The sequence below is a fragment of the Xenopus laevis genome, chromosome 2L, assembly GCF_017654675.1.
Source record: "Xenopus laevis strain J_2021 chromosome 2L, Xenopus_laevis_v10.1, whole genome shotgun sequence".
Lineage (NCBI taxonomy): Eukaryota > Metazoa > Chordata > Amphibia > Anura > Pipidae > Xenopus > Xenopus laevis.
In genome coordinates this window covers 124,391,512-124,411,914 of record NC_054373.1, presented here as the reverse complement: position 1 = coordinate 124,411,914, position 20,403 = coordinate 124,391,512, and the positions used below count along the sequence as shown (strand labels likewise).

Genomic DNA, 20,403 nt, shown 5'->3' with positions numbered 1-20,403 from the left:
CATTTTAAACTTTCCCCATCATAACTGAGTTATTACCAATTATTTTCCATGTATAGGGGCCCATTTACTAATAATCACATTTTGTTTTTTTCCACAAATCTGTAAAAATTTGTGGTTTTCCTATTTTTTTTTTAAAAAGCTTTTTCTAAAAACCACAAAAACCACAAATACAAAACTTTGCCAGGTAAAATTTGAGGAGGTCCTACAGAAGTCAATGGGATCTTTGCTGATCCTATTGGACCATTTCACCATCAGTTAAAGGTTTTTTGGATTTTTTTTCACTAGGAGTTGTCTAAAAAGCTTGAATTTTTAGTGTTTTAGAGGTATTGTTGTATTTTTTAGTGCACTGTTCAGCATTATTTTCCGTTCTTACTTTTTTTATTCATGACATTATTATATCATGACATTCGTAGTTTTATAGAAAGTGAGTTTAGTCGTGGTTTCTAAAACCACTAAAATCCAACCTTATATAAATGGGCTTCATAAAATAATAAATGATCTGCAGTGCAACACAAAGATGTTAGCTGAAAGTAAGAAGTCATTTTCATGAGCCTCATCAAAAAAGTACCAGTAGGTGGCAGTATGAAATAAGAGTTTAGAGAGATTTTTCTGATTTTTGAATTTATGCTAATAAACAAAGTGATACGGCTATTAATTTATTTGCTTAAAATTCTAACAAATAAATTAGTCACCTTGGGTTTAAATTAGAATTGCTATGAAGGGGATGCCCTGCTTGTGCCCTCCATTTGTTGTTGTACAAACTTGCTGAGAAATGTAGTAGTACAACAGCTGAAGAACTGTAGACTATAGAATATATGTTCGGTAGATTTAAAAGGAAACTACCACGTAGGGGCAGATTTATCAAGGGTCGAATTTCGAAGTGGAAAAAATTCGAAATTCAACCATCGAATTGGATTACTTCGACTTCGAATGACAAGTTCAGGTTTTTTTGTATCGAATTTGGCCATTTTCGATCGAACGAAAATCGTTCGATCATAAGGTGGAATCCTTAGAATCGAACGATTCGAACGATTTAATCTAATTCTATTCTAACTGGCCACAATCCTAAAATGTCTTTCCTGCAAATGGCTGTGAGGTAAAAACAGAGCTCTGTGAGTAAATAATATACATACTGTAGATGTATGCATTAGTTTCATATAGTGTAGTGCTGTCCACTCCTTGTTTTTAAACCACACCCATGTCACCACAAGAACTTTTAAGTCCAAATTAATGCTGGTAGCACACCAAAAAATCAAACAATTGGTGCTCACTGTAGGGATATCATTCATTACTCATGTGATGATTTAAGTGAAATATTTAAGTCATATTAAAACATACCATAAATCCATATGCCTTCTCATCCCCTGTGGATAACACAGCACCCCTCAGCACATGGATTTCCAAATGCTAACAATCCCACAGGGAGTATATGGCAGTGTGGGAGTATGGCACACAGGGAGAATAGGGTAAGCAATGGCATACACATGGAGCATAGGGCGGGCAGAGTATGGCACACACATGGAGCATGGGGCTCACAAAGTATGGTGGTAGGAAAGCAATCGCACAACCCTTATGGGGAATTTAATAAAAGTCGGTAACAGAAAAACTATTCACAATGCAAAAAGTTATACCTTTGCACGAACAAATTTTGCTTTGCGCGAATTTAATATGGCTTTTGCGAACCCGGTAACTGTTTAGCGACCAGACAGTGGAAGACCGATTACTAATTTTATAGTTTGCGCCAATGCGCAGTAAATGTAATAAAACTTCTGACTGAAAAAGTCGTTATGTTTGCTCCAAATGATTATGACACCTTCAAGCACTTCTTAAGAGTGCACAATTAAAATTTGCAATTCTATAGCAGTTTAAGGAACAATATTACATTGTGAGATGTGGATTTTTATTCTTATTGGTGCAAATTTTTTTTTTCTCTTTGCGACTTTAATTGCATTCCCCCCTTAGGGGCAAATTCACTAAAGGACAAAGTGCCTAACACTAGCGTTAATTCGCTAGCATAGCGCATTTTCGTTAATTCACCGATTCACTAACGGACGCTAGCGTAAATGGCTTAAAGCCATGCTCTCACCCTGCCTGCAACGTATTTGTGTGTGCACCATGTTTTTAATGCAACATCTTTGAATAAAATTTGAATTTTTAACTATTTTTGCTTACGGATCTCATGTCTATGGCAGCCTGTTCATGTGCCTTTTCGCTTTGTTTCCTCCTTCCCCCCTACATTTCCTAACTCATGGCACCTTAACTATACAGTGAGCACATGTGTAGGGCAAAATAAAAAACCTGTTTTGAAGGTTTCCCAGGCTTGTGTAGTGATGCTACATATACCTCCATTGTAACTTCAATTTGGCGCCGTATGCAAATTAAGTATCGCTAGCGTAACTTCGCTTGGCAAATTAACGCTAGCACAACTTCGCAACCTTACGCTTCACCTGAGCGCAACTGCGGATTTTAGTGAATTTGTGTAGTGCTGGCGAAAATACGCCTGGCGAAGTGCGGCGATGCGGACGCTGGTGCAACAACGAATCTTAGTGAATTTGCCCCTATAATGCTAATAAGCTTGGTGTCCAGTGATAGAGGATACAGCAACCTCCCAGTACGTATAATGAAGAAGCACTTCCGCAGTAAAATTTTTGCAAGGACTTGCCCTGTTACTACAAGTCTTGTGTGCCAGTGTGCTTCTTCATTATGCAGACAGAGTATGGCACACACCGGGAAAATAGGATAGACAGAATATGCACCAACAAGCACCATAGGGCAGGCAGAGTATGACACACACAGGGAGCATAGTAAAGGCAGAATAGAACAGGAGACAGTGAAAGCTATCAGGACCACTCTGCCCCTCCAGCTGTCTTTAGGAGTGTGAACAATAGAGGTGTTACAGGTGTGAACATTGCAGGGAGTATTACAGGTGTGAACAAGGCAGGGCTCTTACAGTCTGAATTTGATATTTAAAAAATTAATCTCAGTAATGATACCTTTTAAATCTCACACAAGGTAGGCAGTCACAGCAGGCAGCCTTTCATGCGGCGTGCCACACAAGTGGGGAGTTGCCTGCGGGCCGCCAGTTGGACAGCACTGATCTAGCGGATAATATTGTTGCTACTTCCATTGCAGTTGACATTTTTAAAGGGGTGGTTCACCTTTAACTTAATTTTTAGTATGTTATAGAATGGCCAATTCTAAGCAACTTTTCAAGTGGTCTTCAAAATTTTTTTTTTAATTATTTGCCTTTTACTTTTGACTCTTTCCAGCTTTTAAATGAGGGTCACTGACCGCTTCTGCTCTGTAAGGCTATAAATGTATTTTTATTGCTACTTTTTGTTACTCATCTTTTTATTCAGGCCTTTTCTATTCATATTTCAGTCTCTTATTATTATTATTATTATTATTAACATGTATTTTTAGAGCACCAACATATCGCACAGCTCTTATTAAAATCAATACATGGTTGCTAGGGTAATTCGGACCCTAGCAACCATACTGCTGAAATTGCAAACTGGAGAGTTGCTAAACAAAAATTTAAATAATTCAAAATTACAAATAATAGAAAATGAAATTGTCTTACTCTCTACATCATTGTAAAAGTTAACTCAAAGGTGAATGACCCCTTTAATGTTTAGATTCACTATGGGTTGACTGTGGTGGGATACATATTTACTGATTATTATGAATTATACAGACTTTTTTATTCATCTTTGCAAGGTAAAGGTTCCGGATGTTGAATTTTTTGTCAACTTGGGTGACTGGCCCCTGGAAAAGAAGAAATCTGGAGACATTCACCCTATCTTTTCCTGGTGTGGATCCTCTGATTCTATGGACATTGTAATGCCTACATATGACTTAACAGATTCCATTTTGGAAACAATGGGACGGTAATCTGATGTTTATATAAGTACATTGATATTTCTTATATTTGTTATATACTTACATATAGGGGCACATTTATTAAGGGTCGAAGTGAATTTTCGAATTTAAAAACTTACTTTTTGGGTACTTCGACCATAGAATAGGCCTAAATTCGACTTTGACTCAAAGTAAAAAAGTTCGACTTCGACACTTCGCCACCTTAAACCTGCTGAATTTCTATGTTAGCCTATGGGGACCTCCTAAAACCTATAGCCAACATTTGGCTAAGTTTTTAGAAGTCAAAGTAAAATTGATCAATCGATTAAATCGTTCGAATCGTTCGATTCCAAGGATTTTATTGTACGGTCGAACGATTTTACTTCGACCGAATATGGACAAATTTGATTAAAAAAAACTTTGACTTCGAATATCGAAGTAATGCAATTCGATGGTCGAATTTCGACGTTTTTTACACTTCGAAATTCGAACCTTGATAAATCTGCCCCATAATCATCAATAAGTAAACTAATGTACAGACCATTGCAAAGAAGCACTTGAATACTGAATTTAACTAATATCAAAGGCGAAGGACAGTCTAAATGACTGGGTGCTGCCAAAGGTTAGGGAACACCAAGTGATTGTAATCACCAACTTGATACTCTTTCTCTGGTTAGAAGATGTCTGCACCAACCAGGGGTATTTCTCAGTGAGCATCACAGAGCAATACTCTACCTGCTTCCTCCTTCTTTCGCCTTAAAAATGCAGTTAAAACATTTTTGTTTAGACTTATTTGTCTGAGATGTGAATAGCAAAATGTGTTTTGTATTTGCGTCTTTCTAGGTGTTGCTTACTTTATTTTTTGCAGAGTCTGCTTTGCTCCAAAACTATTTCCTTATTGCCATTACCTTCTTCAACTCCTCCTCCTATTCCTCCATATGTAACAATTGGCAAACAGTTTGCAAACGTACAGTAACTCATAGCAACCAATAAGATGTAGTAAATACTACTATATTAAATGCTACCTGCTTAATGGTAGCAAAACACATCTTATTGCATAACCCCCAAAGTGAGATAAATCAATATGAAGAGCTAGCAGGAGGATTGGCCTTATGTCATGTCCTGATATCACAGCAGTCATGGCAGCAATGATCAGAAACCAGTATGGCCTTTATCATCTTAGTACATTTATTTATATATTATCCAATAATTATATAGGGCCAAACAATCCTGCAGCTCTTCATAGAGATTACAAATCAGTCACATCTGTCCCTGCCCCACTGGTGCTTACAAACTAAGGTCTCTATAACAGTTACACACATAATTATCATTGTTATCATGGAGCCAATCTGCCTCTGTGTTTTTGGATTGTGGAGGTAAACTAAAAGGAGTGGGGAACAAGCAAGTTTTAGATAACATCCTAGCTGAAACCAAACCTAGGACCACAGCCCTGCAAGGCAGCAATGCTAACAATTGTGCTGAATATATAAAATACATAAGTAGTAGTGACCGATTGTTCAACTGTTTTGACCTGACTTTTAGTAAGGATGATGATCAGAGACAGTTTAGAAAGCACCGCTCCATTTGGTAATACCATAGTAGGTGCAAGTTCTGCTCCAATATAACTAATATATATAATACAATATAACTAATTCATTGCAAACACTAAGCAGGTTCTGATCACACATTAAAATGTTTAGGAAATACGTAAGAGTATATTCCCATGTTCCTTAAAGTAGCATATCTCTTACTTTCCAGTCCCTTCCCCAGTTAAACTGGATTTTAAATAACTATTGTATGGTTAAATGAATAGTTTAGAAAATACTGTAATGATATTTCGCAAGACTTCCAGATTGCTGCATGACTATAGTATTTCTCATTTTAGAGTGAGCCTAGACATGTTGTCTGTCCAAGCAAATAGTGGCCCTAAGTGGGAAGAAAAGAACAGTACTGCCTTTTGGAGAGGGCGTGATAGCTGCAAAGAGAGACTTGAGCTTGTGAAGCTGAGCAGAAAGCATCCAGAAATGATTGATGCGGCCTTCACCCATTTCTTCTTCTTTAAACACGATGAAAGCCTTTATGGTCCTATTGTGCAGCCCATTCCATTTTTTGACTTCTTCAAGGTAAGTGAACAGTTCAAAGACTGTCATTGCATGATACAGATTTGATGTCTTTGCTTTGGGATATACTGTGCTAAAATAGTTTATGATGAATTTTATAAAGCTTGCCACCTTAAAACCGACTATGCAGTCCCTGATATATTTTTTATTTTGTGCTTTGATGAACTGAAATGATTCACTTGTGGTTTTTCACTTCCTCTCCAATATGACTGCAATATGCCAAAGTTTGCTTTTATGCACAATATTCATATTTATTGTAATAAATATTTTTTTAGTGGAGCATCAAATTAGATCATTGGGCAGTGACCTTCCAGAACCGCTGGCATGTCTTCAGTCTCTGCAGAGCCGAGATGGGCTGTGCTTTTCACAGTAGGTCATCTTCACAAATATTACATTGTAGGCCCAATCATATCTTACTTATGAACTGACATTACATATATGTAAATATTAGAAAGATCATATTGTAATTGAAGGTACAAAGTTAGCTTTAATTCTCATAGCAACAGTCATCAGTTAATATTTATTGCTCACAAACATTTTACAAGATACTAGATTATAGTCAAAGTCTCTCCTTGTTCTAAAATAAGGCAAAATAACTACTCTGAGAGTTACTAAATAATCAGTGCAAAAGTAGACAACTAATCCATTCTATGCAGCAGAATTGGGTCACTAAAAGCTGGAAATTGATATAGCACATGGATTTTAATTACCTATTGTTCTGCAAAGACACCCCCCTGTGAAAGACAGTCCCTTCTGCTACCAATTACTGGTTGTTATTTTAATCACTAAAAGGACACTGCATTGTTCTCAAAGGATGGTATTTAAAAGGGTGGTTCACCTTAAAAAATATATTTTAGTATGTTATAGAATGACCAATTCTTTGCAACTTTTCAATTTATCTTCATTTTCTATTTTTCAACCTTTTTGAATTTTTTGTCATCTTCTTCTGACTCTTTCCAGCTTTCAAATGGCGGTCACTGAACCCAGTAGCCAAAAAAACTATTGCTCTGTGAGGCTACAATTTTATTGTTATTGTTACTTTTTATTCATTAGGTTTCTATTCAGGACCTATTCCTGATTTTGCACAACTGCCTGATTGCTAAGGTAATTTGGAACCAAGCAACCAGATAGCGTCTGAAATTCCAAACTGGAGAGCTGCAGAACAAACAACTAAATAATTCAAAAACCAACAATTTAAAAAAATGAAGACCAATTGCAATTTGCCCCTCTCTCTCTCTAACACTACATACTAAAAGTACATTTTAAGGTAAACTACCCCTTTAACTGTGGCTGCTTCTATTCAAAATAAAAGCTAACTTGCAATAATTAAAATATAGGGTAGCTGCATGGATCTTATTATTATACACCAGCTCAGTGGTTCTTACAGGTGACACTTTGTCTTGCTCCAGTCTGAGTACATGTTAATGCCATATTAGTCTTGTAACAGTTTATTTGTAAATTTCTGTACAGTCATAATTATTTCAGACTGCAAAGGTACATGTACATGTGTCAGTCACATGTAATTATTAATAAATAAAAGTTTGGTTGCAGTATCTTTACAGAACAGCTATGAAACCATGCAATGAATTCATGCGGATTGTAAAATGATGTTATCTCAATAGAAATACTGTAAACAATTTACATGTAGGTAACCACACGAAAGTGAAACACAGTAGAGTAGTGGTTCCTAGTATGTTGCAGAATCAGCTTTGTGACCCATAGTGTTAGTTTCAAAATACTTAAAAGCCTTATTTTAATAGCTGTAGGAAAAATTTTCATTATTTATGTTATCATGGAGATTATCATAGAGATTCATGTTTGGGTCTGACAGGTGAATAAGAGACCAACAAATGTAACATAGGTTGCAAATTGAACATAATGCATGCAAAATATATTTAATTCCTTATAGATTGTAACCTCTTTAAACAGTCTTTACCTATTGTATTGGTTACTGGTTGTCTTATATGTTTACTTTATATACCCCTTTATTATACACCGCTGCGGAATATGTTCACATTTTATAACTACAAATATAATAATAATTGCTCTTAAACAATGATGTAAAACACTTCCTGCTGGTTAGGGATGTTAAGAGATGTTTACAGTGGCTAAACAGTGGTACAATTTCCTTTTCTGCTGTATTGTGAAAAAACCTTGTAAAACTCTCTCTTGTTCAGTATTTCGTTAGTACCTTTGATTCCTTTTTATCTTAGAATGGATGTTACAGATTATGTCATTATCATTTATTATGTACCTAAAAGAGGGTCATACACCACCCTATATTATTATTATCATCATACTTTTAACATATTCAGCAGAGCTTTACATATATTCCCTGCCCCAGTCGAGCTTACAGTCCAAAGTCGCAATCACATTCACACACATTAGGCGCATGGGAGGTAACCCATGAAGACATAACATGCAAACTCCATGCAGATAGATTGGACCTAGGACCCCATAACATAGGCAGAGGGTGATTTTTGTGCCAATTTCATACATCTTAGAAAACATGGTAGCATAACTACAGTGCCAATTCCATATATAATGCCCCCTACACACAAGGTACCTATAGTATAAATACAGTGTAAATATTATGTGTAACAACTTCACACCCCCCCCCCAAAAGCTAAAGAAGATGGGTAAGAGAGTTGATGAAGCCTACCCCAGGTGTAGGACTCATAAGGCCAATTTCTTGCACATGATTTGGGAATGCCCAGTAATAACTGCCTCAAATAATGGTCACACTAGCGTACACAGTAGACTTCCTGTAAGTACTCTCCCTGGTGTGGTGTCTATTGGGAGTGGTGGACCACCTGGTACCTATGGCCCATGCAAGATTGCGGTTCTGGGTCTTGCAGTTTTATGCTAAAAAATGTGTAATAATGCATTGGATGGGGCCCAACCCACCACAAGGGACACCTGGATTAACCTGACAATACCCAAGGTCAAACTTACCTATGACGCTAGAGACAGTGCTACTAAATTTAAAAAAATATATAGACCCTGGTGGGAGTCAGGGCCTTGAGCAGCCCAAAGGGATATCGAGGACATGAAATGATGTGCTGTATATAAACTTACATCATCTACCAAAACGTGTAAATTTGAGAACCCTGTTGTTAACACTGTGTGAACAAAGATAGAGACAAATGCAGTTTTAAGTAGAACTATTTATTGCTTGTATTGTTACAAAAAATGAATAAAAATGAATAAAGTTTACCTTTAAATAACGTGGATGGATGGATGCAGTGCCATGTTAATGTAAATTAACTCCATCCTATTTGCTGAAGGTGTTTAATTGCTGTTTTGGTTGGAGAAGCTTAGCCTTCCTAGTCTTCATTAAAATCTGCACACAAACATTTTTATATCAAAAGATATATGCCCCAAGGCTTGTTTCAGTAAAAATAAATTATTTATTAGTATTCACAATTTAAAACGTTTTTGATACATACTGACCCCACATGGCCCACCTTACGCGTTTCGTATCCTCCGGCACTTAGGTGTCTCCATCAACAGCATGTTCCACACAGAATTTAAACCCTAGTAATCCCTCCCATTTTTGTTTAAAACCAATCAAATATCAAAGGGTGATTGCCTTAAAAAGTCAAGGGTCAAAGGGGGTTAACCCAGCTTGCTCTACATCTAATCACAGTTTAGCCTATATGGGGCATTTGTATCATATCTTTCACAGCATGGCAAGCCTTGGGGCATATATCTTTTGATATAAAAAATTTTGTGTACTGATTGCCTTTGGAACCGGGGCATGTCCCTCTGGCTATGTCCAAAGATATACGGAAATCAGGTGTATGGACTCCCAGTTATAAAATGATTCATTAAAATCTGCCTATGACTGCAAGGCAGCAATGCTAACTAACCACTTACGCACCATGCTATCCAAAAATGTTTTGAGACAGAGCAAATGTGGTAAATATCAGGGTTTCATTCACTCAGGTTGAAAAGCTAGTATTTGCAATTATACATCACCTGTGACAAAGAAGTGGGGCTGGGAGTGAGGGAACTTTTGCATGTTGTGTAAAAGCCTGCTGTGAACAAAGTCTCCAGTGTGAACAAATTCCTATGGTATGTCAATAGGCACAGAGCACTTGTGTCTAATGAATCGCTTGCACACCTCGCTCTTTAACAACAAAAATTACGCCAAATGAAACACAATCATGTCCGATTTACAGTGAAGTGTGCGTGCAATTGTGTTGATTTTGACACATCTGACAAAATTATGACACAGCTCTCCTGGTGAGCGCAACAAGTCCACATGCTTTAAATTGCATATACCCGCTGCACTTGTGGTCGTAAATTACACTAAAAAACATCAAGACTGCACTGTTTAAGTGGGGAATGCATTTATAAAGTTTTGGAGGGCTAAAGTACAGCTTTGCTGTCTGTTAAGGCATAGCTTTTTTTACTGGAGAGCAATCACTATATTGCTTCTGTAACAGAGTAAGGTGCTACAGGCTGACTAGTCTCAAGTGGCTAATCATTAGCCCTTAATACCCAGGCTGGTCCGTATCTCAATATCTCTGATTGAGAGAGACACAACTTGATGTATGGAAGTCTATGCATAAGCACACACATGGATACCCGATGAAAGGTCTGTTAAATAGCTGCCATTGCGTATTTGGCAAACTGTTATTCCTACTGAAAGCTATTTTGTTGTTAAAATTGTTTTTGGAAGAAAACTAATTTTTCTTTAAGAGACTTTTGCTGTCCTGACTTTGTGTGAACCTGTCATAGCCTCACAAACAAATAGGCATTCAGAAATGGGGTATAAATTGAATACAGTAAAGAGGTACACAGAGGGATGAGAGGCACAGTGTAAATACATACCTGTCAACTCCCCTGGTTTTCCCAGGAGTTACTATCTGTCATTCCCCCTGGTTTTTACCATATCCCCATTTCAGTAGGATGTACGCATGTGCAGTTCGCATTCTACAACATGAAAAGGGCCAGTTAGGGCAATGAAAAAGGACAATAGATTTCATTTGTAGCTAACAATAAACAATACAAGAAAGATACTCACACCAAAGTGCCTTTGGAGATTTCTGGATGATGAGTGAAATCAGACAGCAGACTAATGTTATAAAATGGGTCCTCTTGGGAGCTGCAACTCAGCATAAAGAAGACACATGAGGCCATCACAGGTGTAACAAGTTGCTTAAAATTTTCCTGGAGAGGAATAAATATTGGAATGTGAAATATAAAGCAAAAATTACCCACTTAATGATAAATAGAAGAAAACCTAGATAAAGTTTTAAACAAGGGTGCAGAAGAAAGGTCCTTGGAACAGAACAATGAAAGAAATATGCAAAAGAATATAATATGTCATACAACACCCCTAAATTCGGGTGTGTTGGATGGATGACCAAAAAATGCAGTTTACTACAATATCTGCTGCCAAGCATTAAATGTTTTCAGTATTACCTGATGTATTTAACTGGTTGATATATGAAAAGTTGAACTTTCTTGATAATTAATCTATTTAAAGTATGGACTTTAGCCTCTTCTGTGAAAAGTTCTGGGGTCAGTAATCCTTTTTACAAGCATTTAAAGCAAACTCCATTATAATGACTAAACACAACTTGTCTCAGGTTCCCCAAGCCATAAATCTAAATTGGTTCTAGGAAAATAAAAGAATTATTTACTCTTCCTTGAAGCAACACATGATTTCATTTTATGTTGTCAAAGCAAGGCTTGCCGACATTTATGGATCAATATTCTTCTCTTCAGCTGAAGTGCTTTAAGCGCTGTCGTAATAGAGAAGATCAACATGGGGAATAAGCTTCAGATTCCTAGTTCATATATCATTTTGTCTGTCACTGTATCCGTAGCAACTGTAGTCACAAGCGTTTCGATCTGCTCTAATCTGCTCCACATTATGAGTGGAACAGAGCAGAGCATTTAATGCAGGGATGTTTTCTGGTACAGAATGTAAAATTATTACTCTGTCAGAACTGGAGAGTTCAATTCATCAGTGTTCCAATCAACTACTCTAGCGAATTAACTATATAAATCCAATTATAATTAGGTAGTAATCATCACTGCTGATTAAATTACCATTTGAACAAAGTTTTCCGTTTAAGCTCTGCTGTTAGAGTAAGTTGCTAGAAAGGGATTGTGGTACAAAATTCAGAAAGCGAAAGTGTGAAAATAATTATATGCTTTCAAAAACAAGGTAAACAAGGTAAAATCACACCTTTCTTCATGTAAACAGATATATATATATATATATATAATATGTATATTTACAGGTTAACTCATAAAATATGCCTTTTAGGTTTTGTGATTTTTGTTTGCTGATTTTGTTCCCTCCACTAGTGATGGGGGCGAATTTGTCCTCTTTTTGATTAAAAAACTATGTTTCGTGAATTTTTCGCCAGTTTCACGCCAAAGCGAAACTGTGATTTTGATGCAGGCAACAATTTGTCGGCATCAAAATGGGCACCGGCATCAAAGTTGATGCTGGCGCCCATTAAAGTCAATGGGCGTCTGTTTATCGTCACCGGCGTCTAAATTGGCATCGGAACCGTCGCTGGCGTAGAAAAAACTTCAATGCCGATGGTGAAATGGGCAAATTTGCTAGCCTCCACTTCTTTTTTCCAATTCAGTTGTTTGTCTCCTGTAGTCAGTTATCCACTAGCTCTTATGGACAAAGGTTGTTGTCTACAATCTATATTGTCTTCCTCAGTCTGTTATCTAATGGCTTGTGTTTTCCCTTATCGAGTAAATTGGTACTGAAATAACCAAACCTTTTTAAACTATCAAAATATTCACAGTGCAATTATTACTTTATTAAGCCAGTTTTGCCACTCCGAGTACAAAAACTTGGAGTTGCAAAACTGGCTTAATAAAGAAATAATTGCACAGCAAGAAGTAGTGAAATGCTTGCCTTCCCCGGGAATATTTAGAATACTATGGTGACATAGTTTAAAAAGGATTGGTTGTTTTCTTCATTACTCGATTTACTAAATAAGGGAAAACACACGCTGTGGGTGGGTTTTCTAGACTATCTTCCCAAAAATCAGTTGACATTTTAGTGCAGCTCTTTTGGCACATTCATCCTAATCAAGGCTTAAGTTATAAAATCTACATACAACTATGCTTACCTGTTGTGTGGCTCCTTGGCACATGGTTTCACCTTGCAGTGACAAGATGTGGTGGACTGCTACAGGAAGCCCTTGCGCTATTAAACAGAATAATTCACAGAAACATACCTTAGTAAACCCAAGATATTCTTTTTTAGGGTCTTATCAAAGTGTAGAGTATTACAATTCAAGAGAGCACCTGGATACAAATGTGGAAAAATTTGAAAAATTCACCAAAAAAACTCAATTTCAAGTTAAGATAGTGGTCCAGGTAAATCTAAAACACATATTTTGATATGTCCTGCTTTTACTAGCTCAATATAACCATCCCTGCAGTGAGTGACTCAAAAATGTACTTTTGTCTGAAACGTTTCAAGTATCCACCCGTTTTAATTTTTCAGAACTAATTTCATTGAGTTGACTATACAGTAGGTCTCCTAGACCCTCTACCCTCTATTATTATTTCTGTTTCTACATTGAGGGATAATTATTTGGAATTCCATATCAGGTAATTCCATATTTTTAAACATGTGTAAACAATTATAGAAACATTACAAACAGGCCTGGACTGGGAGTCAAAATAGGCCCTGCCATTCCAAGTACACAGAGGCCCAAACAGCCCTATACCAGCCCAAACATCCCCCTACCAGCCCACTATATGGTAACTTTCTATGGAACCATACAGCAGCCCCTCTGGCATTTGCCAGAACCCACAGATTGCCAGTCTGGGCCTGATTACAAAATAGAAACTGTATTGTAAATAGGGTAAGCTGTTTCCCGTCCATCAAGTTCAACCTTTTAAGTATATATTATATATTGTATTCCTCAGAGGAAAAAATGCGCGAGGCTACAGATATGCTTGAGGCTACAGAGATGGTGTTATATATAAATCAGCCCCAGTGACTTTTACTCTTATTATAAGTTGTATATGTTCTGACTATCTCATTGTTTGCTCCACAGTTGTCAGCAAAAGCAGATGCTTTGTGCAAGAGAGGGGGGCACAGTATTACATATTTTGGTTGAGGTGGTTTGTGCCATGCCTAGTATAGGGTTCTCAGATGGACTAGGATTGAGTTTAGTGTAACAAAGATAAACCAGAATATGCACTTCACTTATCAAACACTGTTGGATTCACACACACAAATACATGCTGTGTGTAAGCTAAAGAAATGCCAACCCAACACAAACCTTGGTGTTGTAAACCTTGTAGGTGTAAGGCAGTCTTTCCTAAATTGTGGGGTTGGCCTTCTGAGAGGAGAAGGTGATTGTTATGAACATTTTTACAGTCATTAGTTCATCATATGTTGTTTTGAGTTTAGGAGGGCCTGACAGAAAGTTCAACCAAAAAAGAGGGCCTTAACCAAAAACTATAGGGACCTGTTTTGCAGGGGCCCATAAATAGTGCATAGCTGAAACCCTTATATTAACTAAATAATTCTGCACACTGTTAGCTATAAAATCATACAATATATACAAAGTATGCCCTTTCTTCTGAGCTATGTAAATCTAGGGAGCTCTGTTGCAGGGGCCCATAACTAGTGCATAGTCGAAACCCTAACATTAACTAAATAACTATAATTGCATTGTAGCTTGAACAAGTATTCTACACACTGTCAGCTGTAAAAGCATAGAATATATACAAACTATGCTCTTTCTCCTGAGTTATGTAATTGCTTTCATAAAAGATGTACAGTGTTAAAGATTTTATTTTTTTATTAGAGCAGTGCAGAAATTGTTCTAAATCTATGCCTTGCCCTTGAACATTATTCTGAGATGTTCCAGTTTTATGCAAGGCTTGGCCTTGAAGGATTCCAGTGTACCTGCAATAAACGGTCATCTGAAAATACCTCTAGACATTGGTCTTAAACGTGAAAATGTAATTGCCTTCACGTTTTTCATGGATTGTACTTCCTAGTGTCACACCCCAGAGAAACCCCAAACTGCCTAAAAGTGGATTTCATGCACACTAGATCCCTGTAATAATAACGCAGTACCTTGTACTTGATCCAAACTAAGATATAATTTATTATTTTTGGACGCAAACCAGACTATTGGGTTTATTTCATGTTTACATGATTTTGTAGTAGATTTAAGGTATGAAGATCCAAATTAAGAAATTAAGGAAAGTCCGTTATCAGAACATGGTTATGTCTTGAAATGTCAAATGTGAAAAACAGCTACTAATTACATAACAATTATGAAAGAATTCCAAACTTTGAGGCACATTTACTAGTGCTCAAGCCTCTGGGCTTGTTTACTTATATTTGCTCCAGACTGGATTTTAAAAGAAAAAAATGTTTTTTTTCCTGAGAAAAGTGCCAGAGTTTAGGTGGCAAGCATTAGTGTTTAGATGGCAGCAGAAACTGCCATCTGAGGTCAAGAATTTACACACAATTTCTATATTAAATTGCTTGAGCCTGGAGACTTGAGCAGTAGTAAATGTGGCCTTTGGGGACATATTTATCAAACAGTATATTTATCAAGAATCCTAGGCTATGTTTGCATCTTATGTTGTAATAAAGTAAAAACATTTCCTTCATTCATTTGTGATTGTGGGATCTGTGAGCTTCAATTTTTTGGGGGGTTTCCCATTAGAATGAGTGAAGCCAACTTGGTCAGTGGTTCTTACCATCCAAAGTGTTAGGGTCCCTCTCCACTCATACACTTGAAACAATTCAATAACAAGAAATCTTTGGTACAATAACTATTGTTTTTTGTATTTCAGTACAAATATCAGATACTAATTGATGGTACAGTAGCAGCTTACAGAATGCCATATCTCCTTGCTGGAAACAGTGTGATCCTCAAGCAAGATTCACTATACTATGAACACTTTTACAATGAACTCCAACCCTGGAAGCACTATGTGCCTTTCAAAAGAGACCTCAGTGATTTGCTTGAGAAAATTCAGTGGGTGAAAGATCATGATGCAAAGGTGAGTAAAACATTAGGAGCAGTGATGGACGGATTTCTCCTGTTTTGCTTGATAATGTGCGAATTTCCCGCAGAATTTGCAAAATTTGAAAATCGAAAATGACGCCTGCGTCCAATTTTGGACGCACGGCTGAAAAGTTGCTCGTGGCAATTTTGACGCTGGCGTTAATGTCAATGGGTGTCTGAATAGTGTTTACGTGCGGCTAATTTTGACACAAGCGACTTTTCGGATGCATGTTCTAGAATTTTTTTGACGCAGGTGAATTTTGCCCGCCGACTTTGTCGATGGGAAAATGTGGAAATTTGCTGCGAATTTGTGACAGCCAAATTTATTTGCCCATCACTAATTAGGAGCACATTTATTAGAGGACAATCTGCCAATTTGCTTATTAACTATTTCCCCAATATTAGCAGTTTAAAAATAATCTTGCAAACAATTATTGTTTTGTGAAGCTTATTGAACAAGAGACAGGGCATTACTGTTTTTAACATAACTGAAATTACAGCACAACAAGTGATTTTGTTGACCTAGGACATAACAGTCAAGATACTAAATATTTAAGATGTGTAAAGGGTACATATGCTTGAAATTCAATCTTCTGTTTTAAGCATACACATTTGCACATTATACATTTTATATTAGATTTATGCTTTAGAGCTCCCCTCCAAAACTGCAGAGTGGGGATTACAGCAACACAAAAAATAGAATCCTGAGTTCCACAGCTGCACACCACTGTGAACAGAAAGGGAGCTGCTTCTCATTAGAAGTGAAATAAACAAAAGGCCACATAAGATGACATGTAAAAAGAAACATTTCTATTAAACTAGATCAAGTTTTTTTTATTGCATCAAATTTGAATGTTATCATATTTACAAGGTAACCTGACTGAGTTAATTGGCAAAATGAAAAACCTTAATCACCATTTCTTGATTATGATGCTTCCTGTTACTTTGTTACTCATTAAATCCATTGGCATGTAAGGGTGCAACAAAAATCTATATATATTATTTTGAAATAATTTTACTATTCCGCACACTTTACTTAAGTTTTTAAGCTCTTGATCCTTACCATATGTTGCCAGACTTTTTGTTAGATCAACCCCACCTGTGCTTTATCTCTGCTATCCAGCAAGGGAACATAGAGATGAGGTTTGTATCATGTATAAGCGCATGATCATCCTTATAGTCTTTGCACTTTGATTGATGGTCTCCATATTTTTGGTTGGAATCAGTATAAGCTTGCTATGTTCTTTCCATAAATAACATTGACTTACTGTGTATTATCTATCTGCTTTCCCCATTCTCTTTACAACTCCTTTTTTAGAATCCATCTGCTTCTGACTCACTCTATGTTTTGTTTCCTGTATAGTCTTTGTACTTTTGGCTTACATTAGTGCTCCGTTCTCCCACATCTCAGAAACCTTATACATAAGGTCTTTAAATGCCAGAAACCTCTTCTTCATCTGAAGAATAAATACACTTATTAATTTTTCCAAAGTGACTGCATGTATAGCTCTGCAAAACACTGTTGTGCTTCAGCTTTCTCAGAGACAAGATCCAAGAACCATTACATTAAAGAAGCAGTGAACTGTAAACAGCTACAGAGTGTGGTTGAGCAAATCCCTGAACATAATGCCATCATTATTATGAAAGATATGATGGAAAGATGGAAATGGTGATTAACAACACTTGTGACAGAGCCATGCTACACAGTACTGTGACAAACAGGTGCAATATGAAATTGCATATAGGCCATGGAACATTGCAAGCATTTTTCTAGAGCAGGGGTCCCAAACCTATTTTACCCATGAGCCACACGCAAATGTAAAAACTGTTGGAAAGCCACACAAGGAAGAAAAACATCCTTGGGGATGCCAAATAAGGGCTGTGATATGCTAACTGATAACCCTATGTGGGCTGCTAGCCTGCAGGAACCTCTGATGGAGTAAACATGTGCATTTATGTCTCCATAACTTGAATTTAAATCAGGAATTTCAAAGTGGGCATTTACTGGTTGGGGATCACTGTTGTAGAGTGTTGTGCCCACCACTGAACAATTCGCATCAGTATAACATATTGTGGCACTTGAGAGAAAAAATGAAAACCTATAAAAGTTTTTTGTTTTTTAAAAAATATAAAAAATATAGTATATGCTTTTTGCACAGATTATTTTGGGGTCAGTATGTACCCAGATATATACACTGGAAGTTAATTTTTGTGCATTTTTCCTGGCACATTTGCTCAAGATTGTTCAAGTTAGGCAGACTTGTACATTTCAGTTCTTAAAGTAGAAGTAAAGCTAAACATAGAAGTAGAGTATAAATATTGCACATTCTATGTTTTGGGCTTCTCCTGTATACCAGATCAGGAGAACCACAGCCCTTTAGCTGATCTGTTCCTCCAAAGATGTCCCATTAGCTGTCCATCTTCACTGCATATGATCTGTTGCTTATAAGACTCTGGGGGTCATTTATCAACACTGGGCAAATTTGCCCATGGCCAGTAAACCATGGCAACTAATCAAATTCTTGCATTCATTGTTCTACATGCAGCTGGCTTTAAAAAGCCAATCACTGATTGGTTGCTATGGGTAACTGCCCATGAGCGAATTTACCCAGTGTTGACAAATGAGCCTTCTGTGTTATTATTATACAAATAAAAATCAGTTATTCTGAAAATCTTGTCTCTGAGTCTTGTTATCTAATACTAGTTAATTAGTTATTAACACCTCACTAAAGAAATAATTGGGCACACGTTCTATTCACAGGCAAAAAGGATTGCTGAAGCTGGAAGGGAGTTTGCAAGAAATAATCTCATGGGGGATCATATATTCTGCTACTACTTCAAGCTTTTCCAAGTAAGTACTATTACATACAGTATATACACACACACACTGAACTAATGTTATCAGCTGTCTGATCATCTGATCAAGATATTTTCAATTATGAAGTCAGTACATCCATCATTTTTGTTCAAATCCTTCTTTGTTTCATGAGATAACAAAAGTGTAACATCCTTTAAACAGTAGTTTTATTTTAGTTTATCTCCAACTGTATCAAGATACCTTGAACTTTACTCATTATCTTACCACATATCTACAAAAAAACTGATTATCCAGATTAGTGTGTCTTTTCTGCTTAGTGGTTATCTATGCACAGTAGTTTAGATAAGATATTGCAATCTCAATGTGATATACATTTAGATTGTAAAGAATATGTTTATAAAGTGGAATACAGAACAAATCACAGGGAAGTGATGGTTTCTTATGGTTTTGGTGGAGCTTACCAGGGTTCACAAAACACAGGCCATTATATCTCTGTACCAATACTTGGATCATACAAATTACTGAAAATGTATATTTTCAACTTCTAAGAACATCTTACAAGCAGAAATAGAAGATGTAGCCACTTTTGTTCTGTATTGCTACCAGAGGATTGATAAAATAGTTGTTTTATGGCACAGCATTTATTTGAATTGTGGGGGTGAAAATTAAAATTTTCCAAGCCTACCAAATTATTTAAATGCCGTTTTAGTAGTTTTTTTTTTAGTAGGTGCACTTTGAAAAGGTCAGTGAGTTATGAGGCAGAGCTACATATGCAGGCTTTATGAGAAATTCTGTCTGTTTTAGACTTCACGTCTTACCTTACAAACATTTCCCTGCATTCCATTACTTTGTGTGTACAGTGAAACTGGATCGTTTAAAGCACGTATGACATTCTTTGGTGTGTTCCATTTGTGGATTGCTTTTCATCTGAATGCCACTTTTTTGTTCATTTTAAAGTTCCGTGCAAGAATACAGTATGCTCCTCCCTGGGTACATTCTGTTTGTTGTCATGCAAGTCTTAGTGTTCGGTAGGTCACTACCCCCAAGTTGATTTCTGACGGCTTTTGTTTCCTACTTTATTGGTCTGTTATTGTCATTTATGAGAGTCTTTCTTTCCCGTTCTTTTGCACAAGAGTGAGGTTTCTTATATAGACTTAATAATTCCGTTGGAGGGTAACATCTTGGATCCATTGTTCTAGCTGTAGAAAATGTGTCTTGCATTTACCATAATAGGCATTTTCTTCCATGTTGGGATATCCACTGTTCAAATAATTTCCCTCGCTGATCATTAATCTGAATGCTCTGCTGTTCATTTTAAACAAGCATAAGACCCTTATATTCCATCTGAAAGTGTATGTTTACTTCAAAAAGTTAACGTGGATATATGCTACCCTCCCTGCAATAAAGTGATACAGAGTCACTGACTTGTTTTTCTTAATAACCATTAATCTAAACCTGAAGTGTACAGTTCTAAGATTTAAGATTGTAAGATTTGCTTAGAAAGGCTTTTCCTGCTAGCTTGCAATTTGTTTTATGATTGCCATAGCGCAATCCATTACCTTGAACAGTT

The 20,403-nt window shown here is 36.7% G+C and overlaps 1 protein-coding gene across 1 annotated transcript in view; it reads left to right on the top strand.

Moving 5' to 3' along the window:
- poglut2.L (protein O-glucosyltransferase 2 L homeolog) overlaps positions 1–20,403 on the top strand; it is a 32,613-nt gene that overhangs the window by 7,465 nt on the left and 4,745 nt on the right. The window contains exons 5-8 of the mRNA XM_018247213.2: positions 3,721–3,890; positions 5,747–5,984; positions 15,801–16,010; positions 18,777–18,866. Coding sequence (XP_018102702.1) covers positions 3,721–3,890; positions 5,747–5,984; positions 15,801–16,010; positions 18,777–18,866 — 708 coding nt within the window. The remainder of the gene's footprint in view (positions 1–3,720; positions 3,891–5,746; positions 5,985–15,800; positions 16,011–18,776; positions 18,867–20,403) is intronic.